Source organism: Tursiops truncatus, chromosome 14, assembly GCF_011762595.2.
Source record: "Tursiops truncatus isolate mTurTru1 chromosome 14, mTurTru1.mat.Y, whole genome shotgun sequence".
Taxonomy (NCBI): domain Eukaryota; kingdom Metazoa; phylum Chordata; class Mammalia; order Artiodactyla; family Delphinidae; genus Tursiops; species Tursiops truncatus.
The window spans coordinates 43,459,312-43,484,838 of record NC_047047.1 but is presented as its reverse complement, the minus strand read 5'-3'; the positions used below and the strand labels follow the sequence as shown (position 1 = coordinate 43,484,838).

At 39.9% G+C, this 25,527-nt stretch overlaps 1 protein-coding gene across 1 annotated transcript in view; it reads left to right on the top strand.

Annotated features, from left to right (window-relative positions):
- Nucleotides 1–25,527, top strand: part of EML6 (EMAP like 6) — a 184,741-nt gene that overhangs the window by 109,138 nt on the left and 50,076 nt on the right. The window contains exons 25-28 of the mRNA XM_033838189.2: nt 8,642–8,730; nt 12,676–12,852; nt 23,255–23,456; nt 23,555–23,681. Of these exons, the coding sequence (XP_033694080.1) occupies nt 8,642–8,730; nt 12,676–12,852; nt 23,255–23,456; nt 23,555–23,681 (595 nt within the window). The remainder of the gene's footprint in view (nt 1–8,641; nt 8,731–12,675; nt 12,853–23,254; nt 23,457–23,554; nt 23,682–25,527) is intronic.

Genomic DNA, 25,527 nt, shown 5'->3' with positions numbered 1-25,527 from the left:
TTGATGATGGCCATTCTGACTGGTGTGAGATAATATCTTATTGTAGTTTTGATTTGCATTTCTCTAATGATTAATGATGTTGAGCATTCTTTCATGTGTTTGTTGGCAGTCTGTATATCTTCTTTGGAGGAATGTCTATTTAGGTCTTCTGCCCATTTTTGGATTGGGTTGTTTGTTTTTTTGTTATTGACTGCATAAGCTGCTTGTAAACTTTGGAGATTAATCCTTTGTCAGTTTCTTCATTTGCAAATATTTTCTCCCATTCTGAGGGTTCTCTTTTGGTCTTGTTTATGGTTTCCTTTGCTGTGCAAAAGCTTTGAAGTTTCTTTAGGTCCCATTTGTTTATTTTTGTTTTTATTTCCATTTCTCTAGGAGGAGGGTCAAAAAGGATCTTGCTGTGATTTATGTCATAGAGTGTTCTGCCTATATTTTCCTCTAACAGTTTCATAGTTTCTGGCCTTGCATTTAGGTCTTTAATCCATTTTGAGCTTATTTTTCTGTATGGTGTTAGGGAGTGATCTAATCTCATACTTTTACATGTACCTGTCCAGTTTTCCCAGCACCACTTATTGAAGAGGCTGTCCTTTCTCCACTGTACATTCCTGCCTCCTTTATCAAAGATAAGGTGACCATATGTGCGTGGATTTATTTCTGGGCTTTCTATCCTGTTCCATTGATCCATCTTTCTGTTTTTGTGCCAGTACCCTACTGTCTTGATTACTCTAGCTTTGTAGTATAGTCTGAAGTCAGGGAGCCTGATTCCTCCAGCTCTGTTTTTAGTTCTGAAGATTGCTTTGGCTATTCGGGTTCTTTTGTGTTTCCATACAAATTGTGAAATTTTTTGTTCTAGTTCTGTGAAAAATGCCAGTGGTAGTTTGATAGGGATTGCATTGAATCTGTATATTCCTTTGGGTAGTATAGTCATTTTCACAATGTTGATTCTTCCAATCCAAGAACATGGTATATCTCTCCATCTATTTGTATCATCTTTAATTCCTTTCATCAGTGTCTTATAATTTTCTGCATACAGGTCTTTTGTCTCCTTAGGTAGGTTTATTCCTAGATATTTTATTCTTTTTGTTGCAATGGTAAATGGGAGTGTTTTCTTGATTTCACTTTCAGATTTTTCATCATTAGTGTATAGGAATGCAAGAGATTTCTGTGCATTAATTTTGTATCCTGCTACTTTACCAAATTCATTGATTAGATCTAGTAGTTTTCTGGTAGCATCTTTAGGATTCTCTATGTATAGTATCATGTCATCTGCACACAGTGACAGCTTTACTTCTTCTTTTCTGATTTGGATTCCTTTTATTTCCTTTTCTTCTCTGATTGCTGTGGCTAAAACTTCCAAAACTATGTTGAATAAGAGTGGTGAGAGGGCTTCCCTGGTGGCGCAGTGGTTGAGAGTCCGCCTGCCGATGCAGGGGACATGGGTTCGTGCCCCGGTCCGGGAAGATCCCACATGCCGCGGAGCAGCTGGGCCCGTGAGCCATGGCCGCTGAGCCTGCGCGTCCGGAGCCTGTGCTCCGCAACGGGAGAGGCCACAACAGTGAGAGGCCCGCCTACCGCAAAAAAAAAAAAAAAAGAGTGGTGAGAGTGGGCAACCTTGTCTTGTTCCTGATCTTAGTGGAAATGCTTTCAGTTTTTCACCATTGAGGATGATGTTGGCTGTGGGTTTGTCATATGTGGCCTTTATTATGTTGAGGAAAGTTCCCTCTATGCCTACTTTCTGCAGGGTTTTTATCATAGATGGGTGTTGAATTTTGACGAAAGCTTTCTCTGCATCTATTGAGATGATCATATGGTTTTTCTCCTTCAATTTGTTAATATGGTGTATCACATTGATTGATTTACGTATACTGAAGAATCCTTGCATTCCTGGAATAAACCCCACTTGATCATGGTGTATGATCCTTTTAATGTGCTGTTGGATTCTGTTTCCTAGTATTTTGTTGAGGATTTTTGCATCTATGATCATCAGTGATATTGGCCTGTAGTTTTCTTTCTTTGTGACATCATTGTCTGGTTTTGGTATCAGGGTGATGGTGGCCTCGTAGAATGAGTTTGGGAGTGTTCCTCCCTCTGCTATATTTTGGAAGAGTTTGAGAAGGATAGGTGTTAGCTCTTCTCTAAATGTTTGATAGAATTCGCCTGTGAAGCCATCTGGTCCTGGGCTTTTGTTTGTTGGAAGATGTTTAATCACAGTTTCAATTTCAGTACTTGTGATTGTCTGTTCATATTTTCTATTTCTTCCTGATTCAGTCTTGGCAGGTTGTGCATTTCTAAGAATTTGTCCATTTCTTCAAGGTTGTCCATTTTATTGGCATAGAGTTGCTTGTAGTAATCTCTCATGATCTTTTGTATTTCTGCAGTGTCAGTTGTTACTTCTCCTTTTTCATTTCTAATTCTATTGATTTGAGTCTTCTCCCTTTTTTTCTTGATGAGTCTGGCTAATGGTTTATCAATTTTGTTTATCTTCTCAAAGAATGAGCTTTTAGTTTTATTGACCTTTGCTATCGTTTCCTTCATTTCTTTTTCATTTATTTCTGATCTGATTTTTATGATTTCTTTCCTTCTGCTAATTTTGGGGTTGTTTTGTTCTTCTTTCTCTAATTGCTTTAGGTGCAAGGTTAGGTTGTTTATTCGAGATATTTCCTGTTTCTTAAGGTAGGCTTGTATTGCTATAAACTTCCCTCTTAGAACTGCTTTTGCTGCATCCCATAGGTTTTGGGTCATCGTGTCTCCATTGTCATTTGTTTCTAGGTATTTTTTGATTTCCTCTTTGATTTCTTCAGTGATCACTTCATTATTAAGTAATGTATTGTTTAGCCTCCATGTGTTTGTACTTTTTACAGATCTTTTCCTGTAATTGATATCTAGTCTCATAGCGTTGTGGTCAGAAAAGATACTTGATGCAATTTCAATTTTCTTAAATTTACCAAGGCTTCATTTGTGACCCAAGATATGATCGATCCTGGAGAAAGTTCCATGAGCACTTGAGAAAAATGTGTATTCTGTTGTTTTTGGATGGAATGTCCTATAAATATCAATTAAGTCCATCTTGTTTAATGTATCATTTAAAGCTTGTGTTTCCTTATTTATTTTCATTTTGGATGATGTGTCCATTGGTGAAAGTGGGGTGTTAAAGTCCCCTACTATAATGTGTTACTGTTGATTTCCCCTTTTTATGGCTGTTAGTATTTGCCTTATGTATTGAGGTGCTCCTATGTTGGGTGCATAAATATTTACAATTGTTATATCTTCTTCTTGGATCGATCCCTTGATCATTATGTAGTGTCCTTCTTTGTCTCTTCTAATAGTCTTTATTTTAAAGTCTATTTTGTCTGATATGAGAATTGCTACTCCAGCTTTCTTTTGGTTTCCTTTTGCATGGAATATCTTTTTCCATCCCCTTACTTTCAGTCTGTATGTGTCTCTAGGTGTGAAGTGGGTTTCTTGTAGGCAGCATATATATGGGTCTTGTTTTTCTATCCATTCAGCCAGTCTGTGTCTTTTGGTGGGAGCATTTAGTCCATTTACATTTAAGGTAATTATCGATATGTATGTTCCTATTCCCATTTTCTTAATTGTTTGGGTTCCTTATTGTAGGTCTTTTCCTTCTCTTGTGTTTCCTGCCTAGAGAAGTTCCTTTAGCATTTGTTGTAAAGATGGTTTGGTGGTGCTGAGCTCTCTCAGCTTTTGTTTGTCTGTAAAGGTTTTAATTTCTCCATCAAATCTGAATGAGATCCTTGCTGGGTAGAGTAATCTTGGTTGCAGGTTTTTCTCCTTCATCACTTTAAATATGTCCTGCCAGTCCCTTCTGGCTTGCAGAGTTTCTGCTGAAAGATCAGCTCTTAACCTTAATGGGATTCCCTTGTATGTTATTTGTTTTTTTTCCTTTGCTGCTTTTAATATGTTTTCTTTGTATTTAATTTTTGACAGTTTGATTAATATGTGTATTGGCATGTTTCTCCTTGGATTTATCCTGTATGGGACTCTGTGTGCTTCCTGGACTTGATTAATTATTTCCTTTCCCATATTCGGAAAGTTTTCAACTATAATCTCTTCAAATATTTTCTCAGTCCCTTTCTTTTTCTCTTCTTCTTCTGGAACCCCTATAATTCGAATGTTGGTGCATTTAATGTTGTCCCAGAGGTCTCTGAGACTGTCCTCAGTTCTTTTCATTCTTTTTTCTTTATTCTGCTCTGCAGTAGTTATTTGCACTATTTTATCTTCCAGGTCACTTATCTGTTCTTCTGCCTCAGTTATTCTGCTATTGATCCCATCTAGAGTATTTTTAATTTCATTTTTTGTGTTGTTCATTGTTGTTTGTTTCATCTTTAGTTCTTCTAAGTCCTTTTTAAATGTATCTTGCATTTTGTCTGTTCTATTTCCCAGATTTTGGATCATCTTTACTATCATTATTCTGAATTCTTTTTCTGGTAGACTGCCTATTTCCACATTTTGTTTATCCATTCATCCATCAGTGGTTACTTGGGTTGCCTACAACTTTTGGCTATTGTGAATAATGCTGCTATGAACAGGGTGTACAGTTCTTTTGAGTATATGTCCAGAAGTCAAATTTCTGGAAAAAATGATAATTCCACTTTTAATTTTTTGAGGAACCACCATACTGTCTTCCCCAGCAGATGCACCATTTTACACTTCCACCAACAGTGCACAAGGGTTTCAACTTCCCTGCATCCTCACCAACACTTGTTATTTTCTGTTTTGTTTCGTTTTTGATAGTAGCTATCCTAAATGGCGATGAGACGGGACATTGCAGTTATATTTACATTTGGGGAAGGTTATTTTTTTTTTATTCTTTAAATATGTTGTAGTCCCTCTGTCAGATGTAGGGATATAAAGAGGAATTAACTCCGGATGGGAAGAGTAAGCCCTTGGTGGGGATCGGTGGGCTGCCACCATAGAGGGGCCTGGGCGGAGGTCAGTTTTAAGGTCCTCAATGTGGAGCCATCACTTTGCAGGGAGAGAGGCAAACCTCACTATTTCCATAATTCTGCACAAAGCCAGAGTCTGTGGTCCAACTAGCACATAGGGCGATGGGAAAGACAGAGTAAGGAGGCCAGGGTCTTTAAAAAGCCACTTTGCCTCTCATCCGAAGTGGCCCCTTCAGTTAGTTAAGAGGATCAGACCAAATGGTTTCTGTGGCCTGAGAGGAGAACAGAATATTTTTGATTTTTAGGGAGGAGTTATGCCATCTGGAGAATAAGAGCAAGTGTACCCGTGAATCTTCCCTGGTTTAACTCCAATTTTTTTGCCACGAGACGTGTGTCATATTGATATTCTTCTGCTCCTGATCTCCCAGTTCCTAAAATGCCTACCGTCCAGCACGTGCCAGGCTGCCTCAAGATCAGCCTAGCTTTTCACAGCAGGGCCTCGAGGGCCTACAGAGGGAAGAGAGCAGAACTTAGATGCAGGGATCTGTTTCATTCCTTTGATCTTGTCAAAAATAGTGAACACATTTGCCGGAGCCAGCTGGCTCGTCAGGGGTGGGGAATGGCACAGCCGCCAGCCTCCGCAGCCTTCCGTGTCCATGGCAACCTCAGGTCCCAGGAAAACTGAAAAGCTCATCGGGCTTGTGCAGGAACAGCAGCTACCCCTGAATAAAAGCTCCTGCACAGAATGCCTGAGAAAGAAAAAATATAAATGGAAAGAGAGGAAACATGGAAGGGTATTTTCTCGCTGCTGTTAGTTCGTTTCCAGAAATATCAGGACTGTAAGATCTTTTACCAACTAACAGTTTGAGCCATGATAGAACATCTCATTCCCATTTTCACTGCAAATGCCCTGATGTGTTTGGTTTATTTAGTACCAATTTTGGAATTGTTCTAACTTGTAAATTCTATAGCAACCGGGTTGACATGTATGAATCACTCTGGATTATAAAGCTCTAGGCACCTGCAATATGTGTGATTTACTGTACCTGCTTAGTGATGGGGACAGCTATCTCAATTCTCTTATTCTGTGTGAATAGACATTTCTTGTTAATAAAAATGTGAGGATTCTAAAAGAATAGGGTTACTGTTATTCAGGGGCAAATTATACTTTTTGCTCTTTGCTTCTGCTCCTGTCTTCAGAATATTTCCGTGGTTATATATTACAGAGCAGCAGGCAGTGGAAAAAAAGGAGTGGTGACCTAAATCGTTTCTCTGTGCTTCAAAAAAAAAAAAAAAAACACAGTTTAATAACAGTAGTAAAGAAAATTTTGGGGGGGAAAACACACCCATAATTCTACCTTCCTAACACAAGAATAATTGATTTTTTAAAAATTTCTTCATATCCCTGATTTCAGAAACCCACTCAAGCCAGCTTAAATTTAAAAATAAGAATAAAGAATGACTTTATTGGAAAGATAGGGATATTTCATAGAATCCAAGAGGAGGAAGCCACATCTTCCAAGAACTGGCTTTAGGAATGAATCAGAAAATGCCTAGAACCCAGCCAGGGAGCTCCCCTCTCCTCCTCTCCTGCTCTGAGGCAGCCCGTCTCAGTGTCCACTGGTCTCCTGGGTCTGGTGCCCGCTTGTGGTCCCTCTCTCTGCACAGGCCGGCTTTCCCTAATTCATTTGCACAAGACCCACTTTCTGTTGCCCCCAAATGCCACCCCCAGTCCCAAAGGCTACATCTCCTCCCAGCAAGGCACCCACTGATTCAGCCTAAGATTCCAATTTCCCAGGAGAGAGAATTTGACTGTCTAGCCTAGTCTCCAGCCTGGTCGCTCCTGGGTCAACGTCCACCTCCAGAGTGCAGACAAGACCGCAGGGGCCCAGCCCACGGTGCAGGGCAGTTCTCAGGGAAGGGCGTGGGCTTGGTAGGTACCCACAGGTGTCTGTGGAGCTGCAAAGCATTTCTGGTGCTTGCAGAAGTAGTTTTGTAAACATTCCTGCAGTCAGAAAATACTTCCCTGAGCTATTTTTATAGTTTTTGGGTTGTTTTTAAAGTAAAGCATGATCTTTGAAGCTGTGGTGTAAAGTGAGTTGTTAGGATTATCCGAGAGCTACAATCCTTTGAGTTCTCTTAGTATCGATCTCATGGCCAAAAATATCTAAAATTATCTATATTCAAAGAATGTTTTCATTGACTCTTTTAATCCTTTTCCCACATCCTTTGTTATTTGCAGTCGCTCTTGAGAATTCTAAAAGTATACTTTGCAGATATATCTAGTTCATTGGAAAAATATTGATTACTCATTTTCATATAATGCTAAATAGCCAAAGCTCATTTAACTCCCTTTTTTCTTTTCTGATTTGTGTATGTTGAGCCATAAAGTCCGGAAGACGGGCCCATTTCAGAGAAAACGTTTTCAAATTTACTTGCTCCTCACAGCCAAGGCAAACCCCCTAATCACTATTTTATAACTCAGCAAACTGGAAATGATCCAGGTTTCATTTAGGAAATGAGAGAACCTTGTTTTTAATTAGTCATTTAGAAACAGACCTGCAACTCCTGAAGTTTAGCCAAACTAGATTTCAGACCTAGGTGGTACCCACTTAAACTTTAAAGAACGTGATGTAACACGGAGTTCTTATTTTGCTATTATTTTTTCCACGAAGGACATTTCAAGGCTACTAGATATAAATGGTTATGCAAGAAAGAGAGAGAGTAGGAAACGTTAGTGTGCGTACGTACACTGAATTATTTGCAGATGAAATGTTAGGATATCTGACGTTTTCTTCAAAGTAATCTGGGGTGAGGGAATGAGGAGGTTCCTGCAGCAGGGCCAGCCATGTGCTAATAACCAGCCATGTGCTAATAACCAGGGCCAGCCATGTGCTAATAACCATCGAGGCTGGACATTGGCCCCATAGGGCTTCTTTATACTGTTACTTCCATATATGTTTGGGACTTCCCATCGTTTAAAACACGCTGAAAAAATACTAGAAAGTAGATCTTTTGAGTCATTTAAATTTTCAAGCCATAGAGGATCATTGATATGATAGGAGGAGAATTAAGAAATCTAATATTTTTCAACATTAATCAAAATGAGGCCAAGATTAAAAATTTACATCAGACCGAAAGACTATTTTTGCTCAACATTTTGTTTTGGGAAAAGTCTCAGATTTCTTTATAAATTTTCAAGTAAAAAAGGAAGGGGGAATTGGAATGAGCATTTACAGTTTGTTTTATGTGTCCTTGTCTTCCTGTTTCTAAATGTTAAAGGGCAAATTTAGAATTTATATCCTAGTAAGCACAAACGCTTATGAGGTTCTTGCTTCCAGTGCCATAATTCTTTCCAAAGCAGTTTGCTTTTACTACATTTCTGTGCTAGGAGGCAACAGGGGAAAAGAGCAAAAAAAAAATTTTGTCAGGCTTTGGAAAAATAGCTACTTTCAATGCAACAGAGGAAAACACAGCAAGCTTGATTCTTCTAGTTTTGAAGGATGTTCAAGGTCGGATTTTATGAGGTTCGTATTTTTAAAAATCATAGCTTTAGAGTTTGTACCTTGCCATGTAATTGTCTTTACATGCACTTCTGGATCATTCAACATATATTTAGTCAGTTTATGAGACTTTGATTAAAATGAATCAAAATAGTTGCAATCATGCTCATCACTTTATAACAAAAAGATAAATGCAGAGTTTAATTGTCTTCCTACTTTATTCTCTCATAACAGGGAAATTACTGCAAGTTAATTCAGGTGCCAAAGAACAACTCTTTTTTGAAGCTCCAAGAGGCAAACGGCATATAATAAGACCTTCAGAGGTAACAGTCAGACACAAAGCTTTTTTAAAAAGTATTTCATGAAAATTTAGTATGTGCATTTTAACAAAACCTATCAGTTATTATTCACTAATATGAGTTATAGTTTGTGTATCTTTAAGCTTGACCATTTCTTAAATCTGCCTGCTTAGCCTGGTTTCCTACTTTCTGAGGACATATGGATTTACTAAACCACAAACGTAGCAATGCATAGTTGGCATTCTGCTTAATTTTTCTCTGCCAGAAGACAATGACTGAGCTAACAATTTGGATGCTACATATTACTTTTCCCATTCTACGTGTCCTGTCATTTTATGCAAAGCTTTTTATGAACGTAAAGTTTTGAAACGTGCTTTCTCAATGGTTACTGTTTGTAATAGTAAAAGTACCTTCTACAAGAAGAGAAATTATTTTTCAAAACAAAACATTCCACAACCTGACCATCCTAATGTAGCAAACTGTTTCCTTTTTCTATATTTTCCTCGTGCTCTTAGCCACATACACCATCTTTTAATTGCTGAAGTCAAAGCCTAGATAAAATTTTTGAATCCATGAACTAACGCCTTCCTAAAAGCTCTTCCTAAAGGCTCGCTGCTTTTATCTTTCAGCCTGCACAGTGCTTCCATGTAGTGAACCCTGATGGCCAAAAAGTCATTGCCTGATTAGCACTAAGGACATCCTTTTAGTCCCAGGAGACAATCTCTCTCATTTTTTCGCTATGTAACCTTCGATGAAAGAAAAGGAAATATTGCTTCCTTAGAGGAAAAAGGGTCAAGTGTACGCCACTGAGGGACAGGCGTCTTCCTCTCTCTAGCTTCAGTTAGCCAGTAATATAAACAATCCCGGTATTCTAATGTACTCCCAGAGACATCTGGACTCATGTCCATTCATAATATTTTCATTGTTTCTAAAGGAAATATATGTGCAGTACATAAGAAACCCATGTTGTTATGGGTGATGGCATTGTATTAGTGGAAACTGTTAATGGATCAATTGATCTCACTCTCCAACTCCAGTTTATTTATCTTTGATCAGTCTTCATTTTAACTTATTTTATATGGGGAAACTTTAATAGCCTTGAGTAAGGGATATTTTAAGTTATGTCATTCCTTCACTGAACATCTGTGGAATGTGCCGGGCACTTCATATACCTATAATCCAGTCCTCACAGCAGCCTCGCCTGATACTTATCAGTCTCATTTTACAGACAGGGAAATTAAGGCTCCAGGAAAGTAAAAGGACCTTGGAGCTGTGATCCTAGCCTAGAGGGGTCTGCGTGTGACTTCACAGCCTAGACAGTGCAGCATCATTTTACATCACTTCACCTGTTCTAGTGCCCCAAATAAGTATTCTACTGATAAAATAAGATGCAATCGGACATTGAGGATGAGGCCAACTTGGGACAGGTGAGCAGTTATTATGTTAGAAAAAAATCTACCAAAGGGAAATTTATGTTAAGTCTTCCTGAAGTGCCAGGCTCTGGCTCTGATGAGTTAGTTTGTCCCTCTGCAGTGTACAGTTATTGTTCCAGAGGCTGATCTCTGGTGCTGTTGGTTGGGGAGTCCCTCCAGCTAATGTCTCCTCAGCCTGGCCACCCTGGTATTGGCATTACTAAGAGCTCCAAAGAGGTAGCTCATCATTTTACTTACCAGTATTGTCAGACTCTTCAATTAAGTATGAAGGATTTTGAAAATCTCCTTTTCAAAGAAGATTTTTTTTTTTTAAGAAACAGTCATGGTGAAACTAACACAAAGTCTACCCAGCAAATTGTTAACTATGCCAAATATTAAAATGTCCAATTTATATTCATCTGATGCAGCATGGTGCAGATAAGCCGGCTCTATACTAGCAGCCCAAGTCTCTGGAGCTCGACTTTCCCTCTGCTTGCCAAGCAGGCTGGGATTTAAGTGACTAACCTCTCTGTGGGCTCCAGTCACCTCCTCTGCAAAATGATGATGATAATGACATACCTGCCTGGGGCAAGGTGCTGTGGAAGACACCCCTGGAGGACTCTTCTGCCCTCTAAAGTCCAGGGTTTTTAACAAGTTTATTTACCCCTTTTGGGTTTTGTCAGTTACAGGGATCATTCTTTTTTTTTTTTCAATTTATTTTATTGAAGTATAATTGATTCCCAATGTTGTGTTCATTTCTGCTGTACAGCAAAGTGACTCAGTTATATATATATATATATATATATATATATACTTTTTTTATATTCTTTTCCATTATGGTTTATCACAGGATATTGAGTATAGTTATAGGGATCACTCCTAATGCTCCATTTTAAATGTGATTTCTGTAGCTTCCCACAAGTTAGACATACTTCCCCTGGAGAGCACATTGTCCAGATCTGGCCAAGGGTGTTCTGTTGGGGTGACTGTAGGGTGAGCAATGCCAGCTCACTGCCCATTCCGCCCTATATAATGAGGCCAGGAAAGGTGCCACCCAGAGAGGTGGCATTGGGGATGGACAAGGAAGGTGTCAGAAATGGAATCTCGTATCTGTAAGGGAGTCAGTGGCCAGAAAGTCCGTTTCTAGAACTAGAGGGGAGGTTCCCTGCTTCTTTTCCTGTGACGGTCAGTTGAAGATGTCATAAGGAGTTGGGGAGATTCCACTTGCACCTCAGAAAACTGAGGTAATTGTTGGGGAACCACTTCTCGTCACCTAAGTCTGTGACCCTGCCTCAGGTACCCCAAGTCACTGGGTGAACCGCAGCTTTTTGGTTCCAATTCTGCATGTGTCCAGAAGAAACGCAGAATATTAAATGAGGAGAAATTTGAGTGGCCAAAATATGTATAGCACCTCCCCACATTGTGACTAAAATCCTGGCTGCATCTTTATCTTGTCATTGCCCTTCTAGGCAGTGGTACCAAGCAGAAAACAACAGAAATGGAGGCGAGGTGCGTTAACATCGTGCACCAGAAAGTAGTTTCCAGATCCAAAGAGAGCAATCTGGCCTTTAATTTTAGCTACAGTTCTCTAATGATTTTTTTATACCCTTTTAAACAGTGCTTTAAAGTGCTTATGTAAAGAAACTGTAACGTTAAGGTATACTAGCAGATCTTGAATGAAAGTAAATGAGATCAAATTCCCCAGGAAAGTCTAATAACAAAATGTTACTGTTACTGTTTTCTTTTTTTAAAAAGGAAAGAAAATCCTCAATTTTATCAGAATTTAACCTACATGAATTGTAAATCTTCTGTTCGGGAATTTCAGACAAAACAGTGTTAAAGGATAAAATGTATATTCGTGGCAATACAATATGAACAGCTCTTCCAGTTTTTAAGATGGTCTCTCTAGAGCATAAAGAATATTAAGAATCTTATTACTGCAGAATCTTATTACTCTTTCCTCCAAGGAAGCAGTCCTTTAAAAAGTTATGTCCTGTGACTTTTTAAAATAATTTGCTAAATGATCAGCCCCATCGATCAGTCTAGCTCAGCGGTTCTCAATTGGGATCAATTTGCCCCCTCTCCCAGGGATATTTGACAATGTCTGGGGACAATCTGGGGAGGTGGTGCTACTGGCATCCAGTAGGTAGAGGACAGGGATGCTGCTAAAAAGGACAGCCCCTGACAATGAAGAATTATCCCTCCTAAAATGTCAATTTTTATGCTGAGAAACCCTGATCTAGCTTATGGCATATACAATGATAAATGTCTAGGTAAGAACTAAAAACCTTTGGTATTGTCAGGTGTCCATAATTCCAACATGTTCACTTTATCTAGGGGAACATATATGGAGGTTTGACTACAGTGTTATTGAGACAATGCATATACCACTTTAAAAATGCAGCTGAGAATTTAGGCACCGCAGCATACAACAAATGCCTGGTGTTGGCAAAGTCATAATTTAGAACTATTCAGCCTTCATTTGTTTCTTTTAAATAAAACAAAAAGATCTCTAGGTTTTACGAAAATATATTAATTTTCCTTCCTTCTTTTCAAGATTGAGAAGATAGAGTGGGACGCTTGGACCTGTGTTCTGGGGCCCACCTGTGAGGGCATCTGGCCAGTGCACAGTGATGTGACTGATGTGAATGCTGCCAGTCTCACCAAAGACCATTCCCTCTTAGCCACAGGAGATGATTTTGGTTTTGTTAAGCTTTTTTCATATCCTGTCAAGGTAATATTGCATGTTTATTATATATACTTGCTCAGTCTCATTAATAACCCCAAATCTATCTGTTCTATCGAAGTGGATTTTTAAATATTGAAGGAATAAGCAATCAGTAGTGTAATCTACAGTATCATGGTTATTTATGCTGTATAGAAAGCTTTGTGACATTATGTTTACTAGTTTGAGTCAGAGTCTCGTGGAGTAGAATTCCTCCTTGAAAGGCCGTCAGTGGACATCAAATCCAGCATCTCACAAACTGCATAGTAAGATTTTTCTCTACATCTTGGACTGGTGTCTTTACTAGCATACTTCTAGAGATGAAGAACTTACTACCACACAAAGCAGCCCAATTCATTTGTTAATTGCTCCATTGTTAAAATGCTTTGCTCTATATTGAGCTGAATTTTTTCCTTCAGCCAAAGTTCTGCCTTCTGAATCATTGTTGAATGAGTCCAGTCTTCTGACAGCCTTTTCTCCAGTCTAAACGTCTCCAATTCCTTCAGCCACTTCCCAAGTGACATGGTGTCTAGCTCCCTCCTCCCTCTAAGCATAATCCATTTTATCAAGTCCATTGACAAATTTTTTCTGTTTCTTCTTCTTTCAGTTTTATTGAGATATAACTGACATATAACACTGTGTAAGTTTAAGGTTACAGCATAATGATTTGTCGTATACACCTCATGAAATGATTATCACGAAAAGTTTAGTGAACGTCTATCATCTAATACAGATACAAAACAACAGAAAAAGAAGAAAAAATTTTTTTCCTTGTGATGAGAACTCTTAGGATTTACTTTCTTAACGACTTTCATTATATCATACAGCAGAGTTAGCTGTAGTCATCATGTTGTACATTATGTCCCTAGTACTTATTTATCTTATAACTGGAAGTCTGTACCTATTGACTGCCTTCGTCCAATCCCCACACACACACCCCCTCACCTCTGGTAACTACAAATGTGATCTCTTTTTCCATGAGTTTGTATATTTGCTTGTTTGTTTGTTTTGAAGTATAATTGACCTAAAACACTGTGCTTGTTCAGATATTACATTATTATTGACTGTATTCCCCACTCTGTACGTTTCATCCCCCTGACTCATTTATTTTGTAACTGGAAGTTTGTGACTCTTCATCTCCCTTGCCCATTTCAATTCCATTTTAAACCGTCTCATCTAAAACCAGATTCAGGTCCATCCAGGTTGCTGCAAATGGCAGTATTTCATTCTTCTTAATGGCTGAATAATATTCCATTGTATACATGTGCCACATCTTCTTTACCCATTCATCTGTCAGTGGACATTTAGGTTGCTTCCATATCCTGGCTATTGTAAACAGCACTGCAATGAATATTGGGGTGCATGTATCCTTTCAAACCATGTTTTTCTCTGGATATATGCCCAGGAGTAGGATTGCTAGATCATATGGTAGCTCTATTTTTAATTTCTTAAGGAACCTCCATAGTGGCTGTACACCTGAAAGTAGCACAACGTAGTTAATCAACTATACTCCAATATAAAATAAAAATAAAAAAATAAAACCAAATTTGGTGATTCAGATGCAATCTGACCAGCTCAGGGTACAGTAGGACTCATCTTCTTGTTTTGATTTTATTTTTGCATTAAAACAAACTTAAGATGGCATCAACTCTTTTGGCTGCCATACCACACAACTGAATCATAGATGTTATTCCCCCAAATGTTAAGGTTATCCCCTGTCTTGGACTTATACAATTGATTTTCTAAAATCTGAGTAAGTACAGAACTTTGTATTTGTACCAAATAAGATATATCTTATTTATTTTTCCTAGTTCCAGCCTGTCAACATCTTTGAAATACCTTTTCAAAATATTTGCTTTCCCTTCCAGCATCCTCTGATTTCACAAGTGTGAGTTCCAAATCATGGAAAGAAAAAGAAAGAACTAAACACCACCACCACCAAGAGCCCCCATTCATTTTGGCATTCTGTTCATTAATGTACACATATCAGTAACAGACATTTAAATCTGTCTGACCATGTCCTCATGGAGATCACATTTCTGTCTCTAATCCAGCAAGACATCATTAAAACTTAGATGTCCTGCTGAAAGCCAGATTGTGTTGCTGGTATCCCTAATCTCTCCTAATACACCAACCAATAAAAGATAAGCAGTTAGTTCACAGTGAACCCCTGTTGCTGCCTAGTCATCATTCTTTCCTTTTCCAAGTGCTTATCAACCTTGTGTGTAATAATTCACCCTAGAATTTTCCAGGGATTGCATCAACTCATGAATCAGTATTTGCCAGAGTCTACTTGTTTTCCCTTTTGGATACAGGAACCTATTTTTTTGGATGCCACCTCTCCTGGTTTCTAAACTCTCAGCTATTACTGACCTTATTTCTATGGTCACATTTAAACGTGTCTGTACTCAAGGGCAGGAGCTCTCTTTGGCCCTTTCTGGTTTGAAGAGCGTTCCCTTTAATAGAGGACATCATTAAATGCTAAACATGCTTTCTGTTCATATTAAACCATCTGATGTAAGAAGTGTTCCTAACTTTTCTCTCTTTTTCTTCTAGCCCTAAGTACATCCTTTTTTTTTTATTTCCAATAGTTCACTTTATATTTTTAAAATAATTTTTTAACATCTTTATTGAAGTATAATTGCTTTACAATGTTGTGTTAGTTTCTGCTGTATAACAAAGTGAATCAGCTATACATATACATATATCCCCATATCCCCTCCCTCTTGCATCTCCCCCCCATCCCACCCCTCTAGGTGGTCACAAAGCACCGAGCTGATCTCCCTGTGCTATGCAGCTGCTTCCCACTAGCTATCTATTTTACATTTGGTAGTGTATATATGTCAACGCTACTCTCTCACTTCGTCCCAGCTTACCCTTCCCCCTCCCCATGTCCTCAAGTCCATTCTCTACGTCTGCGTCTTTATTCCTGTCCTGCCCCTAAATTCATCAGAACCACTTTTTTTCTTTTTTTTTAGATTCCATATATATGTGTTAGCATACGGTATTTGTTTTTCTCTTTCTGACCTACTTCACTCTGTATGATAGACTCTAGGTCCATCCACCTCACTACAAATAACTCAATTTTGTTTCTTTTTATGGCTGAGTAATATTTCATTGTATACATGTGCCACATCTTTTTCATCCATTCATCTGTCGATGGACACTTAGGTTGCTTCCATGTCCTGGCTATTGTAAATAGAGCTGCAGTGAACATTGTGGTACATGTCTCTTTTTGAATTATGGTTTTCTCAGGGTATATGCCCAGTAGTGGGATTGCTGGGTCATATGGTAATTCTGTTTTTAGTTTTTTAAGGAAACTCCATACTGTTCTCCATAGTGGCTGTATCAATTTACATTCCCACCAACAGTACAAGAGGGTTCCCTTTCTCCCCACCCTCTCCAGCATTTATTGTTCGTAGATTTTTTGATGATGGCCATTCTGACGGGTGTGAGGTGATACCTCATTGTAGTTTTGATTTGCATTTCTCTAATGATTAGTGATGTTGAGCATCCTTTCATGTGTTTGTTGGCAGTCTGTATATCTTCTTTGGGGAAATGTCTATTTAGGTCTGCCCATGTTTGCATTGGGTTGATTGTTTTTTTGATATTGAGCTGTATGCGCTGCTTATATATTTTGGAGATTAATCCTTTGTTAGTTGCTTCATTTGCAAATATTTTCTCCCATTCTGAGTGTTGTCTTTTCATCTTGTTTATGGTTTCCTTTGCTGTGCAAAAGCTTTGAAGTTTCTTTAGGTCCCATTTGTTTATTTTTATTTCCATTTCTCTAGGAGGAGGGTCAAAAAGGATCTTGCTGTGATTTATGTCATAGAGTGTTCTGTCTATATTTTCCTCTAAGAGTTGTATAGTGTCTGGCATTACATTTAGGTCTTTAATCCATTCTGAGTTTATTTTTGTGTATGGTGTTAGGAAGTGTTCTAATTTCATTCTTTCACATGTAGCTGTCCAGTTTTCCCAGCACCACTTATTGAAGAGGCTGTCTTTTCTCCATTGTATATTCTTGCCTCCTTTATCAAAGATAAGGTGACCATATGTGCGTGGGTTTACATGTTTAAAATCCTTTTCAGTTGTCTTAGTTTTTGACTTTTGCTTTCTTGAAATGGTACTAAAGTCGTGTGTAGAAGACTTTTGTGTTCATCCCTGGTTTTTTGCTCCAGCTACCACTTCAGCCACTTTGGTTTCTTTAGATGCCTTCCTCTTTCCTTCTTCATTTGTTAGAATCTCATCAGATTATCATTTTGGGTAGCCTTTTCTAACATACACTTATGATTATGTCCAGTGTTCCCTTCATTGTCCATCCCTAATCCCAAAGCCATCTGGTAGCCTTCTCCCAATGACTCATCACTTTACTGTCACCTATCAGCCCTTCCTATTTGATAAGAACTCAGTTCTGTGTAGCAATTCCTCACTATTTCTACATTTTTTGAATCGAGACTGCTAGCAGGACAAGTCAAGAAGTTAGTGATACCCTGGTTTTAGTGGACTCAGGTTTGGGCAGGTGTTTAGATACCTGAAATCCCCACGGTACTACTGCATCTTGCTCCTGAGCTAGATTTAGTGTTGGTCTTGGGAGTGCATCATCCACATCCCCAACCTGAGCAGGAGGGCTGTCTGTCTATCGCAGTAATTTCAAGCTGTGTTCTTCCGCCTCCCAGAGCTCCAGGAAGGCTCCTCAGGGACAACCCCAGAAAACAAGGTAGGGGCTCTGGGGCCCCACTCCTGCTCCAACCAGAGTCACTCTGTGTTTTTGTATTTTGTACATTGAGCTTCTGTGTAAGATTTTTTCCAAGATTTTGTTATGAAAATTTTCAAGCATACAGGTAAGATGAAAGAATGATACAGTGAACACCCAGAAACCCACCACTTAGATTCTGTGGCTCATAGTAAATTGTTGACATCAGGATACTTACCCCTAACTGTTTCAACTTACATATCATTACCTAGGGTTCAATATCTTTTTAGTATTTTTTAAGTAAAATTTATGTATAGTTGAGATACACCAATTTTTTTTTTTTTTTTTGCGGTACGCGGGCCTCTCACTGTTGTGGCCTCTCCCGTTGCGGAGCACAGGCTCTGGACGCGCAGGCTCAGCGGCCATGGCTCATGAGCCCAGCCGCTCCGCGGGACGTGGGATCCTCCCGGACTGGGGCACAAACCTGTGTCCCCTGCATCGGCAGGTGGATTCCCAACCACTGCGCCACCAGGGAAGCCCCAAGATGCACCAATTTTAAGGTTCCTTTTGATGAGCCTTGACAAACATATACACCCGTATAATCCAAACACCTCTCAAGATATAGAATATTATCATCACCCCAGGAGGTTTCCTCATGCTAACTTCTGGGTCAATCCCCACCCCCACTCCACCCTCAGATGAAAAAAACGATTCCAATGTTTTTTACCATAGATTAGTTTTCCCTGTTTCAGAACTTCATATAAATGGGATGATCAATTAGGAACCATTTTGTTTCTGGCTTCTTTCACTCAGATAATGTTTCTGAGATTTCTTCATGTTGTGTGTAACAATAATCCTTTCCTTTTTTAGCTGAGTGGAATTCCATTGTGTGGATATAGCAAAGTTTGTTTATCCACACAGCTGTTGGTGAATACAGGCTTTTCCCATGTTTGGTTATAATGAAGCTGCTATAAACACTTTTGGGTAAATCTCTATGGACATATATTTTCTTTCTTTTAAATAAATATATAGGAGTGGAATTTCTGGGTTATTGGGAAAAATGTGTGTTTAACTTTTTAAGAAACTGCCAGATCTTTTTCCAAAACGATTGTATCATTTTACATTTTCACCAAAAATGTAAGAGATTTCCAGTTGATAATTCAGTGTTGTCAGACTTGTAAAATTTAGCTGTCCTGAGGAGTAGATAGTGTGATCTTACTGTGTTTGTAACTTACATTTTCCTGATGACTAGTCATGCTAAGCACTTTTTCGTTTGCTTATTGGTCATTTGTGAAGTGTTTGTACAAATCTTTTGTCCACTATTTCACATTGGATTGTTTCTCTTTTTATTCTTGAGTTCTACTGTGTAAGATTTGATTGAAGAAAAAATTTCATAATTTAAAAGCATTTGAAAATCACTAACCCATATAAACCACTTTGATAGTATCACTTCTCTCCTTCTTTTTTTTCCATCTGATTTTCCTGGCACTCTTTCCCTCCCAAATTCATGGACCCAGGCTGATGAACATTTCTAGCTGTACAGTCACTCCTCCAATGCTCTGTGTGTGTTGGCCATACTTCACCCTCTGTTATGGACTGAATGTTTGCATCCCTGCCAAAGTTCATATGTTGAAGCCCTAACATCCAGTGTGACTGGATATGTAGAGAGGGCATTTACAGAAGTAATTAAGGTAAAATGAGGTCATAAGTGTGGGACCCTGATCCAACAGGATTAGTGTCCTTATAAGAAGAGACACCAATGAGCTCACTCCCTCTCCCCATGCGCACTGACACTGAGGAAAGGCTAGATAGGAACTTTCTATGTGCTCAATATAAGGGGTCCACAAGCCAGCGGGAGAGCCCACACCAGAAGCCAAATTGGCTGGCACCTTGATATTAAACTTCCCAGCCTGCAGAACCATGAGAAATAAATAGCTGTTGTTTAAGCCACCCAACATGTGGATTTTTTTTATGGCAGCCCTACCAGACTAAGACAGCATCCCATTGCAGTGTTCTAGCACTGAATACTATGTCACCAAGTCTTGGTGATGCCTATGAGACTGTATTATCATCATGTAGATCTTTGTCCAAAATTCAAGTTCCATTTGTTAGAGTCTAATGTCATGTCTTCTTCTTAACCCTTTTCCTTGTTCTCCTTTCCTATGAGTTACTAGATCTCTCTTCCAGGCATTTTTCAATCCATGACAAACGTAAGTCCTTATATATGCAGTTTTATGCAGTTTAAAATCTCAGTGTGAGTATTAGTCCCCTGATAATCACATTGTTTCCAGCATCTGTAAGATAGACTCTCCTTTGGGCTTCCCTGGTGGCGCAGTGGTTGAGAGTCTACCTGCTGATGCAGGGGACACGGGTTCGTGCCCTGGTCTGGGAAGATCCCACATGCCGCGGAGCGGCTGGGCCCGTGAGCCATGGCCACTGAGCCTGTGCGTCCAGAGCCTGTGCTCCACAACGGGAGAGGCCGCAGCAGTGAGAGGCCCGTGTACTGAAAAAAAAAAAAAAAGATAGACTCTCCTTTGTCAGAGCCCACCCATTTGTCCAGTACCTTCAACCACATCCCAGAAAACCTGATGCTGTCCTTTAACTCCATCCGTATAGCTAGCCGATTGCTTTCCATAGCCTCCCTTCCTTTCCAATGCTGTTCCCCTTCACTCTATCAGAGAGGTTAAGATACCACCATGTCATTTACATTTTTTATTTTATTTTTTTTTAACATCTTTATTGGAGTATAATTACTTTACAATGGTGTGTTAGTCTCTGCTTTATAACAAAGTGGATCAGCTATACATATACATATATCCCTATATCTCCTCCTTCTTGCATCTCCCACCCTCCCTATTCCACCCCTCTAGGTGGTCACAAAGCACCGAGCTGATCTCCCTGTGCTATGCGGCTACTTCCCACTAGCTATCTATTTTACATTTGGTAGTGTATATATGTCCATGCCACTCTCTCACTTCGTTCCAGCCCACCCTTCCCACCCCCCATGTCCTCAAGTCCATTCTCTACTTTTACGTCTTTATTCCTATCCTGACCCTAGGTTCTTCAGCACCATTTTTTTCTTTTTTTTTTAGATTCCATATATATGTGTTAGCATACGGTATTTGTTTCTCTCTTTCTGACTTACTTCACTCTATATGACAGACTCTAGGTCCAGCCACCTCACTACAAATAACTCAATTTCATTTCTTTTTATGGCTGAGTAATATCCCATTGTATATATGTGCCACATCTTCTTGATCCATTCATCTGTCGATGGACACTTAGGTTGTTTCCATGTCCTGGCTGTTGTAAATAGAGCTGCAGTGAACATAGTGGTACATGACTCTTTTTGAATTATGGTTTTCTCAGGGTATGTGCCCAGTAGTGGGATTGCTGGGTCGTATGGTAGCTCTATTTTTAGTTTTTTAAGGAACCTCCATACTGTTCTCCATAGTGGCTGTATCAGTTCACATTCCCATACATTTTAAAAATCCACCCTCAAGTTGTTAAGTTGCCTTCTCAGAATGTCAAAGTCTCTAGAAAGTGGTTCTTCAGAGAAGAACCTTGTACGTAAAATTTTACAGACAGAGAAACTATATGTAAAATGTTGTGAACGTGGGGAAAGGGTACATAGCTTTCATCAGATTCTCAGGAATTTCTCACCTAAAAGCAGTTAACAACCAGCACTCTGGAGACATATTCTAGATTCTCTTTTCTTTCATGACCCAATGGAAGAGGAAGGTTGTGGTAGTGAGTCCTGATGGGTGTTACAAAAATGCATAGTTTGGCGTGATGACCCAGAAAGACAGCTCATCTGACCTGCTGTGCCAGGTCTCCAGGAGACTCCGTCCATAGGCCCTCAGGGAACCACCAAACACCCTGCTCCTGGGGGAGCAGCTAGCTTCCTGGAACCTTCTAGTAACTGTGAATTCCCATTATTGTTCTGTGGAGCAGTGATCTTGTTTCCTATTCTGAGAAGCTTGAATCATCTTTGTTAAACAGCTTCCGTGACTTAGACCCTTTTCCTCTTTCTCTTTCTCCTGTGTGGCACTTTCTTTTGCCCTGCTACCTAACTCTGATCACTTTAGAATATTTTTAACTTCGTATTTTTCTTTTGGGTTTCTTCTGTCCTGTCTAGACGTAGGAGTATGGAGAGGCATTTCTCAAGCTCTTTCACTTTCTCCTCTTCTCAAGAGACCAGCTTACATTTGTAGTTGATAAAATGGGTCAGTTCCCGCTTCCAGGAGGAAGACCAGCAGGACACGTGGCTGTAGCCACTCTGACCGTCCTCTTTGTTTCCATGCCTTCTGGATCTCACATGGTCACACAGTTGTTTCCCTTGGAAATCCTTACTTTGCTCTGCCTATTCTCTAGCAAGTAGTGGCTCTGGAGGGCTTCCTAGAAATGCTGCCTGCCTGCTTGCTCCCCTAATCTTTCTAGACTTAGTACTCTGCCGAGGGGTGGGCACTTCCACTCTGCTGTCAGCTAGGGGTCAGCCAGATACACAGAGATCTTGACCAAGAGTATTTCAAAGTCACACACTCTCCTGCCTCTGTCTCCTGCCACGCCTCTGGGTTGGTTTCAGGTTTCCCAGCATGCCCGTCCAAAACCGTCTGGAAGCCTCTTGTCAATGATTGAATAAAGTTTCCATCTGAGACACCAGTGGCCCTCGCGTGACCTCAGAAAGTGCATGCAGCTTCCCACGTTGCATAAGGTATTCCCCGGGAGTCACTGAGAGGCTAGAAAAACTCTGCCTCTCTCAGTGGCTCCTGCTGGAGCTGTTTTTGCCAGGCTGTGGCTCGTGTGTCAAAAATGGAAGCTGGTCTCTGGTGCCAGCATGGGCTTCTCACTGCTTGTCAGGTCTGCACCGGGGTGAGCAGCTGAAGGATGAGCAACCCTCATCCTTCCCCACTGGGGTGGTGTGACCTGGGTGCCACTCTGAAGAGCTTTCAGTAGTGACTGATAAACTGGGTTCCGTTTACTTGGTTACGTTTGTTTAAAAAGGAGCTTACTTTGTTTTTTTGGTGTTTTTTAAGGTGCCATGTCAACTCGTTTATTAATTGGATTTTTCAGTTCATGTCTTTATTTTGAGGGGGGTTGATGTTGTTTGTTTTTTCCTTTTTCTTTGAGCTTACTTTGTTTTAACATCAATTACTTGAGTGTTTCCAGTGTTAGGAATTGTTTCCAGTGTCTGTGGCAGAAACTGTTGAGTTCGTTTTAAACCTTAACTTGCTGCCCCAGGATCATAAGAAGGCCCTTGCTCTTCTGTCACAGCCTGGGCTGTGGTACAAAACTCACTGTGGGGGATGACCAGGGAGACATTTCTGATCTCTAATTTCAACCAGACTTGCCATCAGGAGTTTGCACTAGAGACCTATGGAGAATGCACATTTGATACTTGAGAGGAGCAGAAACAAGCTTTTTATACTTTCTTAGGCTCCTTCCAGAAATAGGTTCTGTAGCTTGCATTTTATTCATTCCCTCACAGACTATCTGTTGAGGACCTACGAGGCAGGAAATGCTCTAGGGAAGAAAGAGAGCTAATCCCTGCCCTCGCGGAGCTTACACTCTAGAAAAATATAGGGAAATTACTACTTGCATGAATCGTTTCCTTTGTATCCAGTGGAAACTACTCTAGAGAGTAACAGGGATGAAATAGTGCAGAAACAGGAATAATGAGACTCCCAGTGGGGTCATCACCACTTTCCGGCTTTGCAGGGCCAGCACGCAAGATTCAAGAGGTACGTGGGGCACAGTGCCCACGTCACCAACGTGAGGTGGCTGCACAACGACTCTGTGCTGCTCACGGTGGGCGGTGCCGACACGGCCCTGATGATCTGGACGAGGGAGTTTGTGGGGACCCAAGAGAGCAAGCTGGCGGACAGTGAGGAGTCAGACACTGACGCGGAGGAGGATGGAGGTGAGCCCAGTGGCTGGCGCCGGCCACGCCTTCCTCCACACCTGCTCCCGCACCACCGCAAACCAACTCTGCTCCCTTCCCGTGTCTTTCTGTTCGAGGCTATGACAGTGACGTTGCTAGAGAAAAGGCCGTCGATTACACCACCAAGATCTGTGCTGTGAGCATCAGGGAGATGGAAGGCACCAAACCACACCAGCAGATAAAAGAAGTTTCAGTGGAAGAAAGGTATGGTGTTGCCAGGTTTGCTTGCATTTATTACACTTGACAAGAAACTCGTTGAAAGCAGAGTACATTTTCTTTGCACTCAAAAGTTGCTACTTAAGCTAGTCTTTATTTATGTATATGCACAGAGTCTTAACCTGCACACAGGCTTAAGCTGAGGGAAACTGCCCACAGCCTTTAATGTGAGGAGAGGGCGGGTTACACTTTGCAGAAGTTGTTTATGGAAAATGACTTGATTAGACATGAGATTTGGTTAGGCCAGGCTTCCCTTTGCCCAGAGAGGATGTCAGGGCAGCCCAAACCTGTCCTGAATGTGATGGCTGATGGGGGAGCATGCTGACTGGGGAGGTGGGGGGAAGGCAGGCTTCTAAGGCCTAGGAGGAATATCTGTGGATTGTGAGAAATAATCTTCCGTTCTGCCCAGAGTCTGTGCATTACACCGTATCACTTGGTGTGCCTTCTCTTATGTGTCTTCACCTGCCTAGATGTGTTCAGACGTGTCTGACCATTCCAGGCCTAACCAATTTGATTTTGTTGCTGTGGATCCTCTGTGTAGAAAGGGTTTCTGGTATTATTTTGGTGTGCTTTCTGATGTGCTACTGTAAGTATTGATGAAACACTTTAGCATTTCTAAAAAACAAACAAAAACTCATAATTACTACAATTACTTGATTTACCATATTCATACTAAGGAGGATAAATATTAAATAAAAACTCTAACATCCAAAGAGAATTTCATGGATCTCAAAGATGTTTAAGAATTCTCTGTGGGCTCTTTCCACTGACATGGGTTCAGTGTTCACATGTACCCTGGTCCCATGATGTATAATTAATGCGGTTCAAGTTGTTTTTTGCATTCAGCATGGCTTTCTGCCTAATAAGTATTTACTAAATCTAATCTATCACCTTTTACTATTAGGTGGAAATTTAAATACAAAGAAATAAAATGTCATTTCTCCTCCTGCTTCAGTTTAGTGCCAGATGTTAAAATAACATAAAATAAATGGTGGGTGTGCTACAGGCAAGAAGATTGAATTGATGCAAAAAAACAAAAAAACCCTAATTCTTCCCTAGCATCTTTGTTAAATGTTACTATGAGGGTTCAGAGTTCTCTTTTAATAAAAAAAAAAAAAAAAGATTTTTCTGCAGTAGTCTGTAAGTTATAGTTTATTTTGCTTGCGACATGGTTTTTTAGTGGCCACAAAGAGGAAATATTTTTAAAGGAACTAATTCTAAGAATAAAGAAAGAAAATTTTTTAAAAATCATATGCACCTAAGTACATGAATAAGGTTCCCACTTAAATAATCCACTCTAAAATAAACATTTGGCCTAAATTACACATTCTTTTGAAAAAAAAATACCCAACCTTTCCAGTTCCACATAACATTATGAAATGAGTTGACTTGGCTATTATTCCAAGGTTGTTTCTGGCTGCTTGCTACAACGCAGTGATTCATCATGCTGAGATTTAGACTGGCCACTAAGATATAGAAATCTAATCACATTCCTAAATCCAAACACTGCAGCTAGTTTCTAACCTAAAATAAGGTTCACCTGAACCTCTCTTGGTCTTGGTGTCTCTTTGGGCAGGTCTGTAAAAATCTCATACCTGCCCAATTCAGGAGGAGGTAAGAAACGTGAAGATAGAGAGGACCCTAAGAATTTTCAGTCTTAAAATCCAGAATTTTGAAGCTCCCTCATTTTCTTCATCACACAAGGTCGTCATAGATTAGCATACACAGGATTGACTTCTTTTTAATATGAAAGAAAAAATGCTTCATAGTGTTATGAGATACAGGGGTAGGCATTTCACCACTTTACTGGCATTTAAAAAAATAATTCACACCA